The sequence below is a fragment of the Heloderma suspectum genome, chromosome 15, assembly GCF_057233095.1.
Source record: "Heloderma suspectum isolate Gila_16-S chromosome 15, 16-S_ref, whole genome shotgun sequence".
Taxonomy (NCBI): Eukaryota; Metazoa; Chordata; class Lepidosauria; order Squamata; family Helodermatidae; genus Heloderma; species Heloderma suspectum.
The window spans coordinates 7791645-7815213 of record NC_139472.1 but is presented as its reverse complement, the minus strand read 5'-3'; the positions used below and the strand labels follow the sequence as shown (position 1 = coordinate 7815213).

Below are 23569 nucleotides of genomic sequence, written 5' to 3'. Positions count from 1 at the left end.
CAGACTAAATACCAGGCTACATGGACGATGAGTTGGGCCTGGCATAAGGCAGCTTCCGATGTTCCTAAGCGGAGGCAACGGGGACCACTGCATCCATCATGGGAGAAAGACACAATGCACATCTGCTCTCCAAAGCATGAACCAAAATGAAAAGGAAAAACAAAACACTTCAGTTTCTTTTATCAGAAAGCATACACCAGCCTTGCCTAGTTGAGTGCCTTCGAGATTGTTTTGGATTACAACTCCCCAGCATTCCTGACCAAGGTGGCTGGGGCTGAAAGGAGTTGAAGTCCAAAACAACCGGAGGGCACTGAGTTTGGGGAAGGCTGGTATATGCCTTCTAACACAGAAATTAACCTCAGCAGCATTCCATCCTGGCCAAGGGCCACCATGGGAGGCTAAAACCATGCAAAGCAAGTGACAGACTGGCCATTCATTATATATACACCTTTCATGCATCTTGCTCCCTATTTCAGTTGATGGAGTTGTTTGTTCTCCCCTCATATCTGTAACACTAGAGCTCAAGGTCACCTAATAACTGACAGTGGGCTCAGGACTCAGAAGAGTACTCCTTTGTAATGTATACTTATCTTATGGGATTCACTACCACTAAATGTAGCAATGACCACCAACTTAGATGATGGTGCATGTGTGTGTGTTTAAATGGAGGACAGGTCAAGAACTGTTAGCCATAGTATCTCAATAGGTATAACTTTGAATACCACATATTATGGGCATGTAATGGTGGACAAGAGCTACAGTCTCCATGCCTTCACAGACGCTTCTGACTGGCTGCTCTCAGAACAGAATCCAGGACCAGATGGTCCCTTGGTCTGATCCAGGAAGGCAATACTTACACCTATCCTCAACACTCCATCAAACTTTACACCTCATTCATATTCTGTGTCTTGACTGTGAGCCAGCCTTCCCCAACCTGGCAACTCCACATGTGTTGGACTACAACTTGGGCAGTATAGAAATAAAATAAATAAATAAATAAAAATAAAACTCCCAGCATCCCCCATCTAGCAGTCAATGTTCACCACAGACACTTGTTTATACTGGAGAGATTTTAAATAGTGGCACTAATAGAACAGAAACAGGCATGATCATGTAAGAAGGCACGGATGGTAGGGGACCTGACTGAGCCAGGGTTCAGGATTGTAAATAGCCACTCACTCACTTGGTCACCTGTAATGAGTAAAAATTGCATCCAGATGACCAGGCAAGGAAATTTTTACAAAGATGTTTGTTCTCTTCCCCCCACCCCTTTACCGTAGCGGGTACAAGCAAGCTAGCAAAAACACGTTGCCGGGTGCTAACTTTTGTTGACATTTGCAAGGCTGCCAAAACAGTAAATAAGAAGTGCATAGTTAGCATTCAATTAATGTTTTGCAGAAAAGATAACAATTTAGGAGCTCTGCACTAAATATTTGTCTAAGACGCTGACAGTGACATCTAGGGCTATCTGAATCCCACACAAGATCTGTTATGTAGGCTGAGAAGCTCTGCTTTTATTTTAATTTAAAATAAATTTAAATTTATTTTAAAAAGGCATGTTTCTAGTCCTCATGCTTGGACCAATAAAGTAAGAAGTTACAATATGTAGGGGGGAGACTGGCAGGAGTGAAAAAATCCCCAGGGTCTCCTGCTTGGCTAGAAGAGTAACTCTACAATGGAGAAAACCAAAAGCTGTCTCCAACAGGGTTGGAAAAAACTTCACTGCAGGCTCACAGAAACCTTTAGCATTACCCTCATTTCTGCTGAAGACTAGGAAATATGGAGTACATGGAGCAGGGCTTCCCATTCCTGCACAAACCCCTAAAACCTTTGTGAAAGGTTACTAGCATGCTTCCCAACTCTGGCCTGCTGGATGGCAACCTCAATGTTTGTGCCCTCCACTGCCTTCACTGTATCTTCCATCCTAGTCCCTTGCCTCACAAATACTAATCATTTGGGAGAAAATTAATCTTGAAATATTATACCAGACAAATACAAGCAAATGTTTGAGATTTGCATAATGCGTTTTGGGTGTTTCCTTAGCACAGTATTATAAACAGCCATACAACACACCACAAGCTAGAGTGATACGTTCATAGGAAACCCAAGGCAGAGTCTCAAGGCCTTAAGGAAATATACTGAAGGCCCCTATGCTGCCTTTTTAATTAAGATCTGACCACCTAGCAGAGGAATCCCAGTCACTGCACCATGACTAAGATGAGAACAGAAACAGGCATAGCGGGTGAGTATCTGTGCGCTGAGGACCACAGAGAACACAATTTTAGGTACTTCATCAGGGGATCAGGCAGGCAATTATATCACTCAATCATGTTAACACAGACTGCTAAATGTTTAAGTTTAAATGAAAGCAGCTGTACCAAGTATTTGAATGCTATCACATGAGGCTTCAGTCACAAATCTGCAATATTTTTTAATGCTTATACAGCTATGGAAGCATGGGAGGGAGCAGTCCTATACATGTCTACTCAGATGTAAGTCCCACCAAGTTCAATAGGACTCACTCCTGGGTAAGTGTGAATAGGATATCAACTTCAAATAACTTCATCATCTATTTCTATAGAGCTAAATGTATGCAAAGCACTTTACAGTAAATAAAAAATTCATAGCAGTTGCTGCATGCAGGGTTAACCAATCCAACAGAACAGAGACAGAAGGAACAGGGAGACAGAGGGAATAGGACAAAGCTTAAATATGTTTTGATCCAAACAATGCAATACCGGTTTTCACAATAAAGAAATAAAAACCATGGAAGTACATAGAGCAGGGAAAGAAGTCTCACCACGTCTAAAAACCCCACCCTAGAAAATTCACCTAAGCAGGAGCAAACAGAGACTATTACGTGAAAATGCAAGCAGGCAACAATTAATAGATGCCTCCATGAACTCCGGGGAGCATTTGCACTAAGCCACTGATTCCAAATCAGTCATTTTCAACCTTCTGCCCCATTCCTGACTAAGCTCCTGGAGGACTGTCAGATCATCATTCCAATATGGCTGCCCGGGTAATTGTGCTGTGCTGGATACAGAGGAAGGGGGGAGAACACATCAGAGCAGAACAGCAACTGTTTATGGAGGTGAAGAGGCCTAAAGTGAGAGGGGTGGAAACAAAAACACAGAGCTTCCCACAGTCCCCAAACAAGGCACTGCTGTGGAGGGTGGAGGGCAGAAGTAAGCGCAGAATGAAGGATTCAGCTCCAAACCCCACCCTGCTGAAGAGATGAGAACAGATGAAGCCCAGGGTATATGCCTAGGCCACAACAGAGCTTCAGACAGAAGAGTGAAGAGTGAAAAATTGGTGCCTGAAACCAAGATGAGGATATACTCCAATTCAGTCTTTTGAGCACATTTACACCAGATGCAGCCCTGCTAGGGTTAGGGTTCTTGGGGATCAGACAGATCTCCTTGGGGAGGTAACTCCCCTGATGCTAAAGTCTTGGTTTAATGGAAAGACATTTTATCTTGAGGGTGTCATTGCCAGGGAACACTACAGAAACTCCCTATGACGAGGAAGCAGTTGTAGTCCCAAAGTGGATCTCACTGAACAAGAAGATGGAATTACCAATGGGGTGGGTGGGCTGAAGGAAGAAGATTCAAACTTAGCTGGGTTGGGAGGTGTTCTGTCAGCATTTTAAAAGACTCTTAAGGCCAAGCTGTCACCAGATCTCATGCTCTCTCATACAAAAGGGCTCAGGGAGGAATATGAAAATGGCAATAAGAAAGGGGGGGGCTTTAGGGAATCTCCAATTTGTGTTAACTGAGAGAGGAGGAAAAAAGGAACTGGAAAAGGGATGAGTTGCTTCTTCTAAGGAGGAAGAAGACTGTGCAGGGGAAATTGCTGAACATAATATTAGATGAGAGAAGGAGAGGTCCGCAAATATAATATTTACACACACACACACACACACGCGCGCACACTTTAGGACTGGAAAATCACAAGCAGCTGCTCATATTAAAACATACTGCTAAGAATTTAAAGAGTTTTGATTTCTCAGTCATATGTGTGCATGTGTGTATTTTGCAATACTTGCAGATCTGCACATAATCTTGTGTGTAAGAAGAGATACATGCAGGTGCCTATTTCACACATAGGTTATACCTATGCATAGCCGGATGCAGAAATAGTGTGTCGTCATTACACATATGCACACACCTGCCCCCACCCCAGCAGTGACACATTCCCAAGAGGTTCCTACCCCACCCTCGAAATGCCACAGCCAGCTGTATCCTCAGAACCAACAATCCCTTTAGAACCCAAGTATATTGAACATTAAAGCTCCAATGCACAAGCACACTTACTTGGATGTAAGCCCCATGAAAGTCAGTGGGACTTACTCCTGAGTAAAACCTAAAGAGGACGATGGCTGTTTGTGAGATAAATACATAGGTTTGCTTTGCTTCTGATCTAAACAATTAGGATCAGGGAGAAAGGGACAACTTCAAAAAGCCAATACATAATTAGACCTAGTATTATTTTATTACTATTACTACATTTTAGATTACTTTACAGTGTTTTATTATGACTGCAGTCCATGAGCTGCCCTGAACATTTCAATGGAAGACACAATATAAATATATCTAAAACAAACAGCACAATATATAATCATTTTTCTTTCTTTCTTGTGATCTACCCTGGGAATATATGATCAAAGGGCAGTACAAAAATACTTATTATATTTCCTATTCCCATCATCGTTTTGGAGAAGTCACCTGGGGTCACAGACACTTGGGGAAGGGGGGGTGTCTTTGAATAGATGGAGAAACAAGGGAGAAGAGAAAAGGTAATGCTGGTCGGTAGTCAACAGCCAACCCCAGCTTCCCCCCCCACCCCTGAAAACTCCACCGCTTCACCATAAACATCCACCCACATTACCCCCTCCTATATGGGGAGTCTGAAAATGGTTAGAGTGAAAAATAGGTAACTGGGGGAGAGAAGAAATGATAGGTAATGGGGCGAGAAAGAAATGGTAGGTACCTGGGGGGGGGCCCCGAGAAAGAAATGGTAGGTACCGGGGGGGGGTCCCCGAGAAAGAAATGGTAGGTACCGGGGGGGGTCCCCGAGAAAGAAATGGTAGGTACCGGGGGGGCCCCCGAGAAAGAAATGGTAGGTACCTGGGGGGGGTCCCCGAGAAAGAAATGGTAACTGGGGGAGAGGAGAAAGAAATGATAGGTAATGGGGCGAGAAAGAAATGGTAGGTACCTGGGGGGGGTCCCCGAGAAAGAAATGGTAGGTACCTGGGGGGGGTCCCCGAGAAAGAAATGGTAGGTACCTGGGGGGGGTCCCCCGAGAAAGAAATGGTAGGTACCTGGGGGGGGTCCCCCGAGAAAGAAATGGTAGGTACCTGGGGGGGGTCCCCCGAGAAAGAAATGGTAGGTACCTGGGGGTGGCCCCCGAGAAAGAAATAGTAGGTACCGGGGGGGCCCCCCGAGAAAGAAATGGTAGGCACCTGGGGAGAGGGGGGAAATTATAAGTCCCTCCCCTACTTATTCCTCACACACACATGCATACCCCCCCCTACACACACACGCCCCCCCCCCACGCTTGGGCGGTGGGGCTTGAGAGCGGATGGATGGATGAAGGAGGGATGGGCAGGCGGGGGAGGGGAGGGGGGAGGGGGCTTCAAGCGTGCGCCCCTCCCCCTCCGCATATAGTCACGTGACCGACCGGCCGGCCGGCCGACCACGCGCCCCCTCCCCCCTCCCCCCTCCCCCCTCCCCCCTCCCCGGCCGCCTTTGTACCTCAATGCAGTCAAGGGCGGAGCGACACCGGCGCCGCGATGAAGCAGCAGCCGCCTCAGGGGAGACAGTACGCGGCAATGAAGCCAGCGGGGTGGAGGCCGCCAAGCCTCATCACGGAGCCCCCGAAAAGCGGCACCAGCGGGGACGGGGGAGAGGAGCAGGGGCCCGACGACGACGCGCCCGACAGGAGCGCCGCGGCTACACTGGCAAGAGAACGAGCGCCAAGCGCGGCCGCCTCCCTCAGAAAGCCCCCGCCCCTTCTCCCTGACGCCCTCCAATCAGGCGCGAGGAGTCGGCCTCCAGCCTTCCAATCGCGGCGGCCGGCCGCAGAGCGGATAGGTGGCTCGTGCTGCCTGTCAAAAATGCGAGCGGGAGGGGGAGGAAAGCCGCGCCTGCCAATCACGACACCCCTTTAGGCCAATCCCATTGTGGAGAAACGCCGCGAGGGCGGGCCGGTGGAGACAAAGCCGGCCAATTAGCATTCGACAAAGGAACTCTCGCTCGCCCTCAGCTTCATCCTAAGAATCCCCTTTGGGATTCTTCAGGCGGCTGCGCAGGAATGCGGCGGCGCTCCCTCTAGCGGACGGAAAAAGAATGCCGACGACAGAACCCTCCTGCGGGGAACTTTGGCGGGGGAAGGCGAGCGGGTCCTCACGTGCGCGTGTTTCTTTTCTCCCTCACATCGGGGGAAAAGGCGGGGAGGGGATTTTCAAGAGAAGGGTCTGGCCTGAGCGGGGAACTGGGCCTCTTCTAGAGGATGAAGCTAGGAGAAGAAAAACTGAGCGGGGCCCGATAGAAGTGCTGAACAACCCCAGTTCACAAGTGGCATTTTTAAATGTGCACCCCAGCACACGGAAACCAGCAGACGTGTGAATGCAGCAAGCGTGTTCCAAGCATCCATTCTTGTATCTGCTACAAGGAAAGTTTTCTGCTGCCTTCATATTTTTCTTGTTCTTCCGTTATTTATCCCTCGTTTCCCTCCGCTCTGCAAGCCTCCCAGGGAATGTGTGTCGATAGGCAGCCTTCTAGAGCCATTTTTAAATTATCTTTATTTAAAATTATTTAAGTATTCATTTGAAGGTGGCATCTATATGCCGCCCCTTCAAACGCTGAAAACCCTGTAAAGTCCTCAGTTATTACAGAAGGTGAGCATTTCTCTTTCCGATGTTGTAATACCAGTCTGCGGAGTGCGGAGAATCCATTAACGCAGACCATTTAATTTCCATGAAGCAGGTAGATCATGTAAAACAGTGTGTACATCAATGAATATTAGAGACTGTTCCTGGCTCTCATATGCCAGGAGTGTGGAAACTCAGGCCCGGGGGCCAAATCTGGCCTTCTTGGTGTCCCCAGAAAGCCACACCCCCTTTTCCCCAACCACTTGAGTCACTTGGTGTTTTCCCAGCTTTTGTGCAATTTTTTCCCCATTCTAAAAGGTTGAAATGCTTCTCCTATGGCAGTAAGAGGTTTAAGCGAAAATATGCTAGTATTTTTGAAGTTTTTGGCCCTGCCGTTTTTGCCTTGATCCCTGCCCACCAACTGGAATGCAGCCCCCAAGAACTTCTCCAAAAGCTCTGTAACCAAACATAACATTATCTTTGTAATACCATTATCTTAATAATAATATCATAATATTATCTTTGAGAAGTCATGGAGGACAGGTGAAGTGCCAGATGACTGGAGGAGGGCTAATGTTGTCCCTATCTTCAAAAAGGGTAAAAAGGAGGAACCTGGGAACTACAGACCAGTCAGTCTGACATCAATCCCTGGGAAAATTCTGGAGCAGATGATAAAGCAATCCATCTGGAAGCACCTTGAAAACAATGCAGTGATGACTCGAAGCCAACATGGATTTATCAAGAACAAATCCTGCCAGACGAATCTGATCTCATTTTTTTATCAAGTCACCTCCCTTGTGGACCGTGGGAATGCTGTAGACATCGTATACCTCGACTTCAGCAAAGCTTTCGACAAAGTGCCCCATGATATCCTGATGAGCAAACTAGCTCAAAGTGGGCTAGATGAAACAACAATCCGGTGGATCCACAGTTGGCTACACAGTCGGACTCAAAGAGTGCTTATCAATGGGACCTTCTCAAGCTGGGGAGAGGTAACGAGTGGGGTACTGCAGGGCTCAGTCCTGGGCCCAGTGCTCTTCAACATTTGTATTAATGACTTGGAGGAGGTGGTGCAGGGAATGCTGATCAAATTTGCAGATGACACAAAATTGGGCGGGATAGCTAATACTTTGGAAGACAGAAACAAAATTCAAAGTGATCTGGATAGACTGGAGTGCTGGGCAGAAAACAACAGAATGAAATGTAACAGGGAGAAATGCCAAGTTCTGCACCTAGGAAAAAGAAACCAAATGCACAGTTACAAGATGGGGGGTACATGGCTCAACAACACTACAAGCGAGAAGGATCTTGGAATTGTTGTCGATCACAAGCTGAATGTGAGCCAATAATGTGATGTGGCTGCAAAAAAGGCAAATGCTATTTGGGGCTGCATTAAAGCAGAGGCATAGCTTCCAAATCCCAGGAAGTACTAGTTCCCCTCTACTCAGCACTGGTTAGGCCTCATCTGTAGTACTGTGTCCAGTTCTGGGCACCACATTTTAAGAAGGATGCAGACAAACTGGAGAGAGTTCAGAGGAGGGCAACAAAGGTGATCAGGGGACTGGAAACAAAGCCCTATGAAGAGAGCCTGAAAGAACTGGGCATGTTTAGCCTTGAGAAGACTGAGGGGAGATAGGATAGCGCTCTTCAAGTACTTGAAAGGTTGTCACAGAGAGGAAGGCCAGGATCTCTTCTCGATCATCCCAGAGTGCAGGACACGGAATAATGGGCTCTAGTGACAGAAAGCCAGATTCCAGCTGAACATCAGGAAAAAATTCCTGACTGTTAAGAGTGATACGACAATGGAACCAATGACCTAGGGAGGTGGTGGGCTCTCCCACACTGGAGGCATTCAGGATGAGGCTGGACAGCCCTCTGTCAGGGATGCTCTAACTTGGATTCCTGCATTGAGCAGGGGGTTGGACTCGAGGGTCTTGTAGGCCCCTTCCAGCCCTACTATTCTATGATTCTATGATTAACACTTTTTGAGGCCTGTGTAACCAGGGGGAAAGAAAGGCTACCTACAAGTTCATCCTAGCTGCCGTCTTGGCTCTTGGGATTTCAATCTCATGCAATCCTGAAATCATGGCCCCACCATTGACAACTTGGTGTACCTGAAGGCAGCTCCTTATCATATGAAAAAGAGAATGCAACCTCAAGATCTCAGGGCATTTTACAGTTATATAGTAAAATATAAAGGAATTACAAACTGTACCAAGCAGAGGTCAACCCCATTTGGCAACAGCTGGGTTTTAGTGGCTGGGGTTAAGCAAGTATGAGGTCATTTCCATCTGTTTTTAGTACACAGTGCTTTAGATTTATTTTTATCGCATTTAGTTTTCAGGTTTTAAAGCATGGCTACCTGCCTCTAAGAGCTCTCGGGATGAAATAGGTTAGAAATTTTCAGCATATGTGTGAGTTTCCGGTGACTTAGGAAGCATGCTGCCCGCATAATATACTAGCATTTTGGGTGAGGAAACAAATCCTTTGCCAAAAATATAAAACTATCAGCATGAGAAAGTAAATCTTCAAAGTAGCCATGAGAAAATAAACCTTCGGTCTTGTAAAGCACCAGCTCTTATTGAAGAGAAGGAGATAATATCCTCCCGCCCCCAGCACTTCAAAAGGTACTTTTTAGGGCCAAACCACACAATATATTAAATACATAATGTGCCACTGACCCTCTCTTTCTTTTCCACTCATAATCACAAGTAAGCGTGTGGAGCTTCAATCCAGCACTTGCAGGCGGGGGAGGTTTAAACCTCCCCCTCCTGCACTTGTTTTCCAAAATACACACACACGGGTAAAAAGTATTTTTAAAACTTCCAACTGAGGCTTCCCCCTTTTTTTAGTCCACATGTGGGGGTGGTGGGAATTGATGGGATTAACTGGTATTGCTGTCTCCTGTTAAAAAGGCAATTAGCAGAGAAAAACAAGACAGGACAGAATGAGCATTTACCACATACACACAAGGGGAAAAAGAGACTACACCCTTCTTTGGTGAAGTAAAATGGTTTACTCACAATACTCTTGCATATAAGACACAGGTACTGCATAGAGTTTCAGAGTTTGTCCAGTCCATTTCTTTGGACTCAACAGCAGGAAGGAGAGAGAGCGTGCGCGCAAACACAACATGCTCCCAGCAGTGGTGGAAGGTTGGGGGAGGGGGGCAGGAAACCACATTGTAGGCTAGAGAGATCCTAAGGTTACCTTTGCCCAAATTCTGACGCACTGCTAGATAACTGCAACACTACCCCCTTCCTGTAATTTGCAGATGTGGTTGCAGTATTTCCAACAGGAATTTCAGAAGGGGGGGGGGACCTGCATGTGGCAGTCCCAATCCAGCTCTGCACATTTACTTGTGAGTAAACAAAGAGCACACCATATGCTATGTATTTAACATTCTATGCAGTTTGACCCTCAGATCCAGCAAGCTGGGCATTTTCCTTTTGCCTTGCTCATAAATCGTTGATTCCATATTAATACTAAAGTAGGCTTTTGTTCAGGAACTCTGCTGTATAATCTAAAGCTATAGCTGAATACTTTTAAATATTTATGGTGTCTTGGTTTCTATTTTATTCTACCTATTGATTTGTGGCAATGGTCTGTCTCAGAACTCACATCAGGGCCAGCCTGGACTTTGGACTTCAACTCCCACCAGCCCCAGCCAATGTGGCCAATAGTCAAGAATACTAGGAGTTGTAGTCTGAAAATTTAGAACACACCAGGTTGGGAAGGTTGATATAAGCTCTGTGTTCCTTTTGCTAAAATGCCTAACTTGGCATTGCTGTGTTTAATTTCTCTCTCTCTCCAGTTTTCCATTCCACCCAGTTGCTGTCAAGATTTCAACACATAGCTGGACTCCAAAAGTCCATTAACTCCCCACCCCCATACACACACAGCTCTTCTAGGCCCTCTTAAGATGAGAAATATGGGTCCTGTGCATTGTCTGCAAATATCAGATGTTGCAGTCCTACCAAAGCTAAGATCTTAGCTCCTGATTAGTAAATCTAGATGGGACACCACTAAGAGCTCTATGAAAGAGCAGGATTGTTTGTTTGATGTGTGCCCTGCCTTTCCACAAACAGGGTCCAAGGCAGCTCGTAACAAACAAAAATAACACAATAAAGCAATCATCCAAAAACATATCACTCAGTACAATGAGAACAACTAAAAACCAGTCAATAATATAAATTAAAAACAAATAGTAAAGCAGCAGCCTGTTAAAAGTTATTGAAAAATCAGCTCAGCTTGAGGGTCTATCTAAATAAAAGGGTCCTATCAGCAGGAGGACATCAGAGAGGAAGTTAGATGGATCTTGGAAGGGAGTTCCAGCACCTGGGTCAGAAAGCCCCCTCGAGTCTGTTACATGCATTTCAGATAAGAGACAGATAGAGCAAGCAATAAAGAAACAAGAGCCAAAATTATCTTTAGGACTAATTTCTGCAACGTGTTGGTTTTAAGAGGACAGCCACCCTTTTGACAATTACAGGCTGTACTTATGCCCACTTACTCAAAAGAGTAGGACCACTTAACCCAATGGGGCTTACATCCAAGTATATAGGATCAGGCTGTGAATGCATTAAGATTGAAATCTCCTGCTCCGTGTAGATGCATTTTAGTATGCTATTGCCTAGGGGTGGCCATGTGTCCTGCTTTGCAGTTGAAAAATATGCGGGGTGACTATTTAGTAGTAAAACGGTTATTTACTTGGATCAATGCTAATTGAATAGTGCTTGCTTTGCCTTTGGTAGGTTCCCTCCAGTAGTTTCAGTTTAAAGCAGTCGTTTCCGGACAGCTATAAGGAAACACAGACACACAAAGATAATATTGGAGCCTTTCCAACTGTTTGTACTGAACTTGACAAAATAAACCAGGCTTCCCCAATTTGGTGCCCAGAGGCAGAGGATGAGATGGCTAGATAGCATCACCGATGCAATGAATATGAACTTGAGCACACTCCAGGAGAGAGCGGAGGACAGGAAGGCCTGGCGTGCTATGGTCCACGGGGTCACGAAGAGCCGGACACGACTTAATGACTGAACAACAAGATGTTTTGGACTACAATTCCCAGCATTCCTGGCAGTTGGCTGGGGCTAAGGAGAGTTGAAGTCAAGAACATCTGGAGGGAGCCAGATTGGGAAAGGCTGAAATGAACATAGGTTATTATTCCTCTTTTGGCTTAGTATTTTCCTTCTTTCAATATATCCGTCTCTGCTAGCAACAGTCATTGACATGCATTCAGTAATCGTAACCCCTTTCAGAGGTGCTGTGTTCATGCCATATTCTGATAGTGGCATTTAATTCCTCAAGCAGGAAAATGAGGTTCAAATCCCTACTCAGTCATGAAGCTCACTGGGTGACCCAGGGCTGGTCACTGGCCACATTTGCCCATAATGCGAAGTCCCAACTTCTGGTTTATTGTGGACAAGCTGTGTGCTGGTGAATGTAGCCTGTTCGCTCCTCCTTTTGCGCAAGTGGACAAAGCTAACCAAGAAAAGATAGGTGATTATGACTTCCAAACCCAGGATCCTGGTTTGTTGCTCCCAAATAAGCCAGAATTCCTAAGGTAACAACAAACCCTGGTTTAAGCTATCCCTTCTCATAGGCAGCTGGTTGGCCACTGTGGGACCAGAATGCTGGACTAGATGGACCCTTGGTCTGATCCAGCAGGGCTCTTCTTATGTTCTCCTGATTAGATTTACTCCCTCGTGCAAAGGGAGGAGCAAAGATGCATACACTAGTACACTGCTCATTCACAGTAAGCCAAGAATCCTGGCTTATTCTGTGCAAATGTGGCCATGTTGTTTTAATGTACAGGGTTTGTGCAAGATTAAAATGAGCAAGGACAGAACCATGTGCAGAACCTCAGACCCAGGGACCAGATCCACTCCTCCGGGGGTCCCCAGAAGGATCCACCCACCCCTTCTTCTGGCCCCACCTCCTTTCCCACCACCTATCATTTAGTGTTTTCCTGGCTTTTGTGCAGTTTCCCCGCATTCTAAAAGGTTAAAATACCTCCCTTAAGGCTTAGTTACTAGCAGTGAGAGCTATAAATTAGAAGATTTTGGCTTTTTGATCTTGCCCCCTTTCCCTTCAGCCCTGCCCACCACCACCTCTTGGACTGAAAGAGGTTCAACGCTTCTCAGATACATCATCCTGATTTTCTTAGTGTAAGGGCAGGGTAAACATTTAATGAATTACATTTTATTTTACGGCACACATCATAAAAAAGGAGACACACGAAGGAGATTTCTTGTGAATGCGTATCACCATTTATTGTTCTTCAAGAATCAGGAACTGAACAGAGGACACTGTCAGCGGAAAAAAAGAAAAGAAAATGTTTTCTTTTCAGGCTTAATTTTTTTTAAAACACTGTGGTTTCAAATCCTTTTTAAAAAGGAAATTCAAGTATCTTTAAGCAGGGGGCAGTCATACAAAAATGTTTCGTCTTTTTTATATAGTTTCTTTTTTTAAAAAAAGCAAGTCTACATTTTTCTGCACCCTTTTTGCTTTGGTAAGGCCAAGCCATGGATACAAAACTGGTATGCAACGTAAAAATGGATCTCCTGCCTTGACAGGTAGGCACAGAGAATAAAATGATGTGCCACCTGCCCACCCCACCCCACCACTCCTGGTGACAAGCTCTTAAAAGACTCAGAATCATCGTTTAGCTTATTAGATTCTCTGGCTTTAAAAAGAATTTATATATATATATAGCTCTCTCTATATATATCTTTTAAGTCAATGAAGCCCTGGTATTCCACACCAATTTCTTTGTGGCAGCTGTTTCAGTAGGCTTACAAGGCTTAACAAACAAAACAAAAATCAACCAACCCCCCACCCCCCCTGAGCATCAAATCTCTCCCAAAAGACAAAGAGACATGTCAAACGACTTAAAAATCAATGTGCCCAAAAAAGCGGGAGAGAGAGAAAGAAATTTGCCATGGTGAATTACTTTTCTCATGTACGGCCTACCAAATAAAAATAAATGAATATGTATAATAGAAAAATATCATTCCCCCCCAAGATTAACACTTGTTGCAGGCACACTTATCTTTTCAAGATTATGTTCTCTTGGGGTCAGAGAAGGACTTTTTTAATATATAGGGAACATTTTCTTCACATTACAGGAAAAAAAGGGAGACAGGATAGTGCAGGAAGAGGTGATGGGGAAGAAATGAAAAGGTGGGTGGGATTACTTTAGCAGCAAAATGTTCAAGGTTTCAACCACAATCAAATTAACGGAGATCTGGCAATATAATTTTTTTAAAAACACGTTGAGGGTTTGCTGCCCTGATCCACATGTCTTTTGCTAAAAAAGATTCAGCTCATTATGAACCCCAATTATGAGATGTCGGAGGATTCTGATCCATAACGAGAGCCACTCCCTAACTTATCCCCCACAATGCTATAAACCATTGTTTTATCACTTAAATATATGTACAAGAGTTAAGCTGCTTTGATGTTGTTGTTGTTCCTTCTCTTCGTCCACATGCTTCTTTTTGTCGTTGGCGGCAGCAGGCACTGTGCGAGCTCCAGCCCAGCGCCAACTTCCCAAGTATCGGCACATCTCCATGTCCCAACTCCTCGCCCTGCTCCGCACAGTTGACCTTGGCATGTGCGCTGCCGGGGGTGCCTCAATTGTCAGTGTTTTGCTTGTCTCTCATCCAGGCTTGGATTTGCTCTTTCAGCTCTGGCACTGAAATGAAAGCAGTGAGAAAAATAGGGAAGTGATTTTTTTTTTTTAAAGGAACACTAATCACACCTCACCAGAACAAGGAGGTATCCCACAAACCACAGCCGTCCCGCAACACACACACACACACACACACACCCCCAAACGTGTTTTGAGAAACTGTGTTTTAAGATTTAGCTCACAATTCCTCAGCATATGGTGTTGGTAACAAATATGTCTTTAGTTTAAAAGGGAAAGTTAGTTTTCTGCTTCAGGCATGTGATACTACGTTAACAGGTTGCACAGTTTAGTGGCGGAATTCCCTCTGTTCCTTGAAAAGCAAGGCCCATCTAGGTCTACATCCTAACAAAGCCTTTTGGGGAGGGAGGTGTAAATAGCTCTGTTAAAGATCTATGCCCAAAGAAAAGTTCTGTGTTATTCAACAGCTTAAAACCAGCCAGCTTCAAGGTATTATTGACATATAAAGCCCTAAACATCTTAGGACCAGGCTACCTGAAATATTGTCTCCCCTTATTTATAGACCCGTTAGATCACTATGTTCTTCAGAGGAGGTCTCACTGTCCATGCCAGATCCTGCAGTCTCATCTGGTATCAACACGGCAACAGACCTTCTATGTAGTAGCACCCTCCCCCCAGAATGACGGCTTCCAACTACTATTAACTACTTGTTTACCCTGGTTTTGTCAAACATTAATTTGTCTAAATGTCATATTTGTTGCAAACTGCTTCAGGATTTATTTATTTTTACATGGGAAGCGGTATATACACATTCTAAAATAAAGAAATAATACATAATAATATGAGTAGTGGTTCACTTGCTTTCTATTTCCTACACTTAAGTCATGACACATGTCCCCTTTCCTGTACCTGGTTCAAGCATGTTTTCTGTTAGTGTTTGCCGATTGAAAGGATCTGTGGAGGAATTCAGAAGGTGCCGGAGGATGATGGATCTATCCATGATGGTCCCGGACGGCAACCTGACAGGGTCAGTCATCAGTGTATCCATGAGCGGATCTGAAGGAGTAAATTAAGCCTGTCAAAACTTTAAAGTTCCAGTGTTCACCAGCTGATGCAGGTGAACGCTCTCCATGTTCGATGAAGAGTCACCATGGATGAATGTGAGTGTATTTAAGTTACTGCACCTCCACAAAAATCTACTTACCCCTAAACTCATCAGGAGCGTCACTGTAGTCGATTTCTGCTCGGGCATTCTTGGCAACGATTTCCTCTACCTTTTCTGCTAGCAGCTTAAATTTTTCTATTGCTATTGTCGACTTGATTCCAGCTTTCCTCATCTTCGAAATTACCTCCTCAAATAGCTCTTTGCTATAGGACCTCTGCAAAACCAGAGAGATCATGTAAGCTGCCAAGACAAAGCTGCTGCCCATTCTGGGTTTGGAGTACTGTCACTGGGGATTGTTGGGGGGCAAAGTCTATCATGAGCAGCTTTTCACCATCTCCCAGCAGAGTGTTAACTCTCCTTTGCTCCTGTACTTGGAGCCATTCATGATACAGAGCACAGCAGCTTCCAGGCAGGTTACTTGTCCTTTGAGACTAGCCATGCTTCCCAAGGCAGCCATTTTGTGGCAGTGCCCAGGGCAGTTTTTTCAAATTACCAAATGTGCCCATGGGCCCAAAAAGTTTGCCCACCCATGGTGTAGCCAATTTGAATAGCTGCATCTGTTTGAGAAGGGTGGGCTATAAATTGCAATGAATTTAATGTAGGGCTATCACCTGATTAAGGAAATCTTAAGTCATTTAAGTGTAAGCATTTGAAATCAATTGATGAAATCTGCATATGTTCACATACATGTAAACATGGTACTTAAACGGGAATTGTATAAGATGGACACATGTCACAGCAAGCACCATTTCAGGAGGGAGGGAGAGAGAGACTGAGACTGAGAGACAGAGAGAATATGAATGCCTCTTCTAAGATGGTGCTTATTATACTTTTACTAAAAACTGTTACAGCTTTTTTAAAAATCTCTTTTCCAAGCAAGGCCATACACTGCCCTTGTAACAGATAGACTGAACTCTTGAGTCTTCCTCACCGCCCTGCATAGTCAGTGTGGAAGAGCTTTAATAAATTCTCTCGCGGACAGACCGACACTGGAAACCCGGCCCTGAAAAGCATTTCTATTGTGCCCCATATTTGCATTCGATTCCATCTTCAAGATTCCAGCACTCTCTCCAGCAGGAATTTGAACTTGTGCCCACCCAGCGGGATAAAACAAAGACTGCCTTCAAATCGAGCAATGACAGCATAACGAAGGCATGCATAGCCCAGCTTTCCCTCTAGATGCGTTGGCACCAAGTTGGGGGAAGCTGCCATAACCAGTCACCTTCTACTATGCTGCGAGGAAAAATGGGTGGCAACATCAGATGTGAAAGTCTCTGTATCCTCCTCCCTTGGGTAGCTGCTGTGTCACGGGCACGGTGAAGTCCAGAGCAGCAGACCCACAAAGAAGCACTGCGCTAATGCCCCGCGGCAGCCCCAGCTCCGTTGCTCTGCCGTGCCATTGCGCCACTGAGCATCAGCAGGCCAACATCAAATGAAGTTGCTCCAACCACCTCCACAGAGGGCATGGGCCACGCGACACCACCAAGTCGAACGGATCCAACTACATGTGGCACAAGCCAGGAGAGTTCCAAGTGCAACTTCCCTAGCCACGAGGATGACTCTGTGTGCTAAAAATAGTAATTCTGCACCCAGGCAATTCTGTCTGTGCCCTGAATAAATAAGAACGTAATGTAAGAGGAGCCCTGCTGGACTGAGATGACCAAGGGTCCATCTCGTCCAGCATTCTGTTCACACAGTGGCCAACTAGCTGTCGACTGGGAACCCACAAGCAAGGCAGGAGCACAACAGCACCCTCCCGCCCATGTTCCCCAGCAACTGGTGTACACACAGGCCCACTGCCTCTGGCACTGGAGGCAGCACACAGCCATCAGGACCAGTAGCCATTGATAGGCTTCTCCTCCAGGAATTCGTCTAATCCCCTTTTAGATGCGCTACGAATGAAACTGTTTTGCCTAGTTCATTCTGCATCATTCATGCTGGCTTAGCTTGCTGTGGGAAGGAGTAAGCATACCAAAACTGCCACTCCAACCACTGGGGAAACAATCTTGTTCAGCCACCACTCTGGTTTATTTATGTACTAATTCATTTATTAAATTTACATCCCACAGTACCACTAAAAATAGTGCTCCATGCAGCTAACAATAATAAAATACAGATAAAATAAAACATTACAATTAAAACAGAAAAACAAATAAAATAATTATTCATTCATTAATTACATTTCTATACTGCCCAATAGCTGAAGCTCTATTAAAATCACATTGATAAAAAAAGAAATAAAATGGCACCCACCAGTTAAAACCTTCTCAAGCAAACATGTCAGCATAAAAGACAAACGCCTGAATAAAAATCTCTTTGCCTGCATGCAGAGGGCCGAAGACTTCAAGAGCCATGACATGCACTTTCAAATGCATCTTCAGAGGCATAAGGGCTAGAAACTTGCTCTTTTAAATGAAACTGAGATACTCCAGAAGCTGTATTCCATATTCAGTACCGAGTTCTTTGCCATTTCTGCACTTTGGCCGGATCAAAGCACACACAGTATGCCATACCCCTGACTACGAGAACTAAATACCAGGGATTTAATAGGGATGGAAATCCCCACTCGTGAACTTTGCAGCGACATCTGCTTCCTCAGCAGTGGTACACAGGACGCACAGCTGGGCAGGATGGTTTGGACTGACACCAGACAGGCAATCCTTATGTTCCTAAAATTAATTAAATGGAGTGTACGTAAATATAATCTACTCCTGCGATCAATGACATGCTGGATCCTACTGGCCAGCGATCAAAACCCTCTTTGCCCTCCTCACCACATTAACTCGCTAAAATCCTGCAGTCAGGAGTCACACAGCATGCAAAAGCCGGCACCTGCTGGGAGCTTGCCAGTCCGATGCAGTATCACTGCAGGAAGGGCAGCTCTCTGATTCTAGGACAGAGAAGCTAACCAGAGTGGTATCAGTGAGCCACTGGGAGGGACGGGAGCACACGTCCAGGGCAGCTTTGAGAATGTTGTAGCCAGAACAGCAAGCAACCAAGCCGCATGGTTGGCAACTGCTTTGATTCTCGAGACAAAGGGGGCTTTATGGGACACAGCCTCCCAGCTACTGGGGGTGGAAATGAGACCTTTAGGTCATGTAATTCTACACAAGCCTTCCCCAACCTTGGGGACCTCCAGATGTTTCGGATGACAACTCCCAGCATTCCACACCATTGGCCATGCTGGATGAGGCTGATGGGAGGTCCAAAACATCTGAAGGCCACCAGGCTGGGGAATGGCTGGCATATGGGTTTCTGCTCTTGCGAGCACTTTTTGAAATCAGTGCCATCACATCACTCCACTCCAAGACCTGATATAGATTTATCTGCAGTGCAGTGATCAACTGTGTGCCCACTCCTCACTCACAGCCAACCCGGGGGTCAGTGGGAAGAGAAAGAGAGAGAGAGAGAGAGATGCAGAGGAGGAGGAGGAGGAGGAGGAGGAGGAGTGGAAGGGGAGAGGAGAAGGAAGAGAAATACACAGTGGAGGAGGAAAAGGAGAAATAAACAGTGGAGGAGGAAAAGGAGAAGGAGAAATACACGGTAGAGGAGGAAAAGGAGAAGGAGAAATACACGGTAGAGGAGGAAAAGGAGAAGGAGAAATACGCAGCGCAGGCTCCAGGTTTTGGAGGGCCCTTGGGCAAGGCGCTCACAGTACCCCTCCGCTCTCAGAGTGGGTCCCCTCCTTCTGGCCACCAGCACCACTGCTCATTTACCAGCCCTCTCCCTGACACCCCAATCCACCCAACTGCCCAGAAGTACAAGGCAAGTGGAGAACACTGTTCTACCTCCTCACTCTGGCCACCACTCGTATGCTCAAAGAAGGCAGGTGAACAGGCCGCGAGAGCAAGGAAGTGGAGTGCTAGGGCCAGCCGACTCTGGCAATTGTGAGTGGGCCCCTCTGCAGGGTTGTGGGCCTTGGCAAGTGCCCAACAATGTCAACCGCTGGCACCGGCAGCCCTGTATACACAGCATGATGACCAGCGCACTCTTTTGGGCCTCAAACTACAGGATATTTTGCATATCAAAGAAGAATCAATATGCTTTTGAGAGTCTCAACTATTATTTTTTCTTCTTCATCAAATTGTCTGCTGTTTAAATCCAGCTGTCACAAAATCCCAGCAATTCTGCCATGAAACAGGGCGCCCAGGAATGCATCCTGCCTCTGCAGAACAGGACTCACAACTGCCATCAAAACAGCTGCTCCCCACGTGCCATGCGTCCCAGCAAAACCACGGGAATTTGCAGGCAGCCAGCCCTGGTCTAGACTCTAAACTGCGGGAGGACACCCATGGCCTGCGGACCACATGTAACATCCCCTGATGCTGTCCCCACCACTGCACTGCTGAATTAGGCAGCAACAAAAGAGAGAGCAGTTTGCTGCTAAATTTCAGCAAACCACTAAAGAAGGCAAAAAACGGACATATGTAGTAGGGGGGAGGTTTGGGGGGGAATTGCCTCCAGACCCCTCGAAGCGGACCATCCCCAGTCTAAAACATGCTGCGTAGACCAGGGGTGGCCAGAACAATGCTTGGCATACATTCCCCTGCCTGACCCGCTGTTTTGCACCTAAAAGAACGAAGAGTCTTGTGGCACCTTGAAGACCAGCAAATCTATTGTAGCATAAACTTTCATGGATTATAGTCCACGTCATAAACCAGAATAAATCTGTTAGTCTTTAAGGTGCCACACCAAGTTTTTGTTGTTTTTAAATCTGTTATTGTATTTTTAAATCTTTACTCTGCTGCTGGTTTTTACTCTGGTTGTATATAGCAGTTTTAAATATATATACACACCATAAAACACAGCATAAAACCATAGACAGACAGACAGACAAGTAGGTATTTATAAAGGTTTTATCATGCTTTATTTTAAAGTTTTAATTGTTATGAATCACCCAGAGAACTTCAGCTATTGGGCAGTATAGAAATGTAATAAATAATCATTCAGACTTTTGCTGCAATGGGCTAACATAGCTACCATCTGGGAATTACTTTGTTCCTGGCTCCAGTTTGTGGAATTCAGGGTTCTAGTAAAAAATTTAAAAACCCACTAGATTCTGCAAGCCTGACACTTGCCCACCCTGGGTTTAGACCACCTCTCGCCACTCAAAAGCATTTTTGCTTCACTGTGGGGCATTCATTTTTCCCAAGATCCTAACCATCTGGATATGGCACGCAAGTGTTTAAAAGGCTGAAAGTCACCCTAAAACAGCAAGTGTTTTTGCAATGAGGGGGTAACAATGGAAATCCTGTGCTAGAAAAGAAAAATGGACTAATAGTAATAATAATACCAGTATTAGTATTTAATAGATTTATATACCACTTACTACACAATATCTCTATGTGGCATGGAAAGAAATTACACAGTTCTTCCAGGTCTTTTCTTCCCAGAAAGCTCCCACCACCTTTCCACCTTCTGTACCCCTTTCCTCCTCCACCCACTCACCTGGTCATCAGCTATTGCTTTTGCAAAGCGAGCGCAGTCTAGCTGCAGGTAAATGTCTGTCAGCTGGTCCAAAAGCTTCTTTGGTTCAAACCCGTACTTCTCGGGGTTCTCCACTTTCAGGTCGCGGCACTTGGGGCCGCACAACTGCTGAAGGTTGAAGTTCAGCATAGCAGCCAAGCGTGGTCCAAGTTCCTGCAAAGGCCACCAGAGAAGGTATATTTGAGAGGAGCTAATGTATCCCCATAAATGTCACATTATTATTATTTATTGCATTTCTATACCACCCTATAGCCAAAGTTTTCTGGGTGGTTTACATGCACAGGAACAAACGAGTACCAGAGAAATAAACTTGGCTTTCCTCCTTGTTCTGCAATGGCATTAATTTCCCAACATAGCTTTGTTTCCCCACCACTACCATGACGTCCCTGACCAAATCCTGTTTACTTTGCCCCAAAAGACCCAATGGGAACCAACCCGATCTGCATCTTTGGTTCTGCTCTTTGGTCACCCTAGGAGGGACAGAATGCTGCAGACAGACTTGGCCGCCAACTTAGGACAGCTTTCCAAGACAAAGTCACGGGGGATAAGGCGAGCAGTGGCTGCTGGTCATGATGGCTGTACATGTCTTCTGGCCTCCGAGGCGGAATGCCTCTCAGCACCTAGCTGCTGGGGGAATTAGTGGGAGGGTGCTTCTGTGCTCATGCCTCTTTCTGGGCTTCCCACGGGCATCTGGGTGTCCACTGTGCAAACTATGCTGGACTAGATAGGCCTTTGATCTGATCCAGCACAGCTCTTCTTATGAACCTGAGCTGATAAAAATGTGGATCCTTGCTTCCTTTCCTCATCCATGGCTCCTTATACAAGAGGTCCTTTTTGACGGTGGAGGCCACTCTCGTGGCTACAGCTCTCCCCCTTACATGCATTTCCCTTGTTCTTTTCGGGCTTCCCCTGTCCCTCTGGCTTGAAGGACAAAGCCTTCCCTGAAGGAATACAAATGCTACAAGCAACCCCTCTAAAGAAGGGAATCAGCACGCTGTCAGAGCACCACTGGCCTCAACAAGGAAAGGCATTCAACGGAAGCCAAATCAACGATTTAATGCATAGCCTACAAATCAGATTTCCATGCCCCTTGCTTGACAGTACAGATATATCTCCTCTGCCCTCTTATCTGGACTTTAAAAACCAGGCAGGTCAAAAGAAAATTACAACAAAAAGCCAACAATAGGCCCCAAATGCTACCCAAATCTCTCTAGTGTGGTAAGAGAATTGGAAGTGCCCTTCCCCTCCTCCCGTTCCAGCATTAACGACAGCGTGGGATTACATTTGCCCCAAGGTTAACTTTTTAACCAGGGTCTGCAAACAAGCTTCAAAGCATGGCACCAAATTCTGGCCTGAGGCTGACCAGCGTTAGCATTTAATGCCACAGTACACATGCAACGCTACACCACGGAGGGAAAGAAGAGGGAATGAGCAAGCCGCGGTGAAGAGGTTGGGAAATATTACATCTGCACCAGGCTTCACACTCTAAAGCGCTGTCCATAACCTAAAATAGAAGGGACTGAAGTGATGTGCAGCACACCCCTAAGTGCTTTGGCTCGGGGCAAGTCTCACTGTGTTCAACAGGACTTTCTTACTAGGACTGAGGTCTCCAATGAGGCGCCTGTAGGCACCAATGTGCCCGCAGACACTGCTCTTCGCGCCTACCAGGCTCCCGGCCCCCCCCCCCAATGGTTCTTTTATTCCTTAAGATTTGTGTTAATTAAAAACATTAACTGGGAGGCTGGCCTGCTGCAAAGCGAAGGGCCGCCCTCCAGTATCACCTTCATTTGGGTTCAGAAAAGTGGCTTTGTGTTTTATTTATTATTTATTTATTACATTTATGTTCTGCCATTTTTCCTCCTTAAGGAACCCAAGGCGGCATACATAGTCCTCCGCCTCCTCCTCCATTTTATCCTCACAACAACCCTGTGAGGTGGGCTGGGCTGAAAGTCTGGCTCAAAGTCACCCAGTGAGCTTCCATGGCCAAGTGGGGACTAGAACTCGGATCTCCCGGCTCCCAGTCCTACGCTCTAGCCGCTACACCACACTGGCTCTGTTTTAGAGCTCAGAGCCCACCTCTGCCTTATACCTAGGCTCTTGGGCGAGTTACTTTCCTTTTAGTCTCATCAGTTTGCCTTCTGGGAAACTGGTGTTTCATGACCCCACCATGGCAGCCATTTTATGAATGGGCCAGCAACCCCCATGGCGAGCATTTTGTGAGAGCACCCACAACACTCATGATGCACTCCTGTCCTCCCTGTGGGTGTCCCATGGGCAGCTGGTTGGCCATGGTGTGAACAGAGCCCTGGTGTCAAGGGCTCCTTGGAGGGCTCTCTCAGTCTAATCCAGTAGCCAAGTCCAGACACAGACAAAGGGATTCTTTTCA

At 45.9% G+C, this 23569-nt stretch overlaps 2 protein-coding genes across 12 annotated transcripts in view; both read right to left on the bottom strand.

Annotated features, from left to right (window-relative positions):
* Positions 1 to 5970, bottom strand: part of KIF1B (kinesin family member 1B) — a 157140-nt gene extending 151170 nt beyond the window's left edge. For all 6 annotated transcript variants that reach the window (XM_084821829.1, XM_084821825.1, XM_084821827.1 and 3 more), the window contains exon 1: positions 5757 to 5970. The gene's annotated coding sequence lies outside the window, so the exon portion shown is untranslated. The remainder of the gene's footprint in view (positions 1 to 5756) is intronic.
* A 7152-nt stretch (positions 5971 to 13122) lies between these two features.
* Positions 13123 to 23569, bottom strand: part of UBE4B (ubiquitination factor E4B) — a 68647-nt gene continuing 58200 nt past the window's right edge. For 5 of the 6 annotated variants that reach the window (XM_084822022.1, XM_084822019.1, XM_084822018.1 and 2 more), the window contains 4 exons: positions 21145 to 21336; positions 15736 to 15910; positions 15441 to 15587; positions 13123 to 14576 (listed from right to left, as the gene is read on the bottom strand). In XM_084822022.1, coding sequence (XP_084678148.1) covers positions 14515 to 14576; positions 15441 to 15587; positions 15736 to 15910; positions 21145 to 21336 — 576 coding nt within the window. In that variant the 3' untranslated portion in view covers positions 13123 to 14514. The remainder of the gene's footprint in view (positions 14577 to 15440; positions 15588 to 15735; positions 15911 to 21144; positions 21337 to 23569) is intronic. The other variant, XR_014786026.1, reaches the window with a different exon arrangement.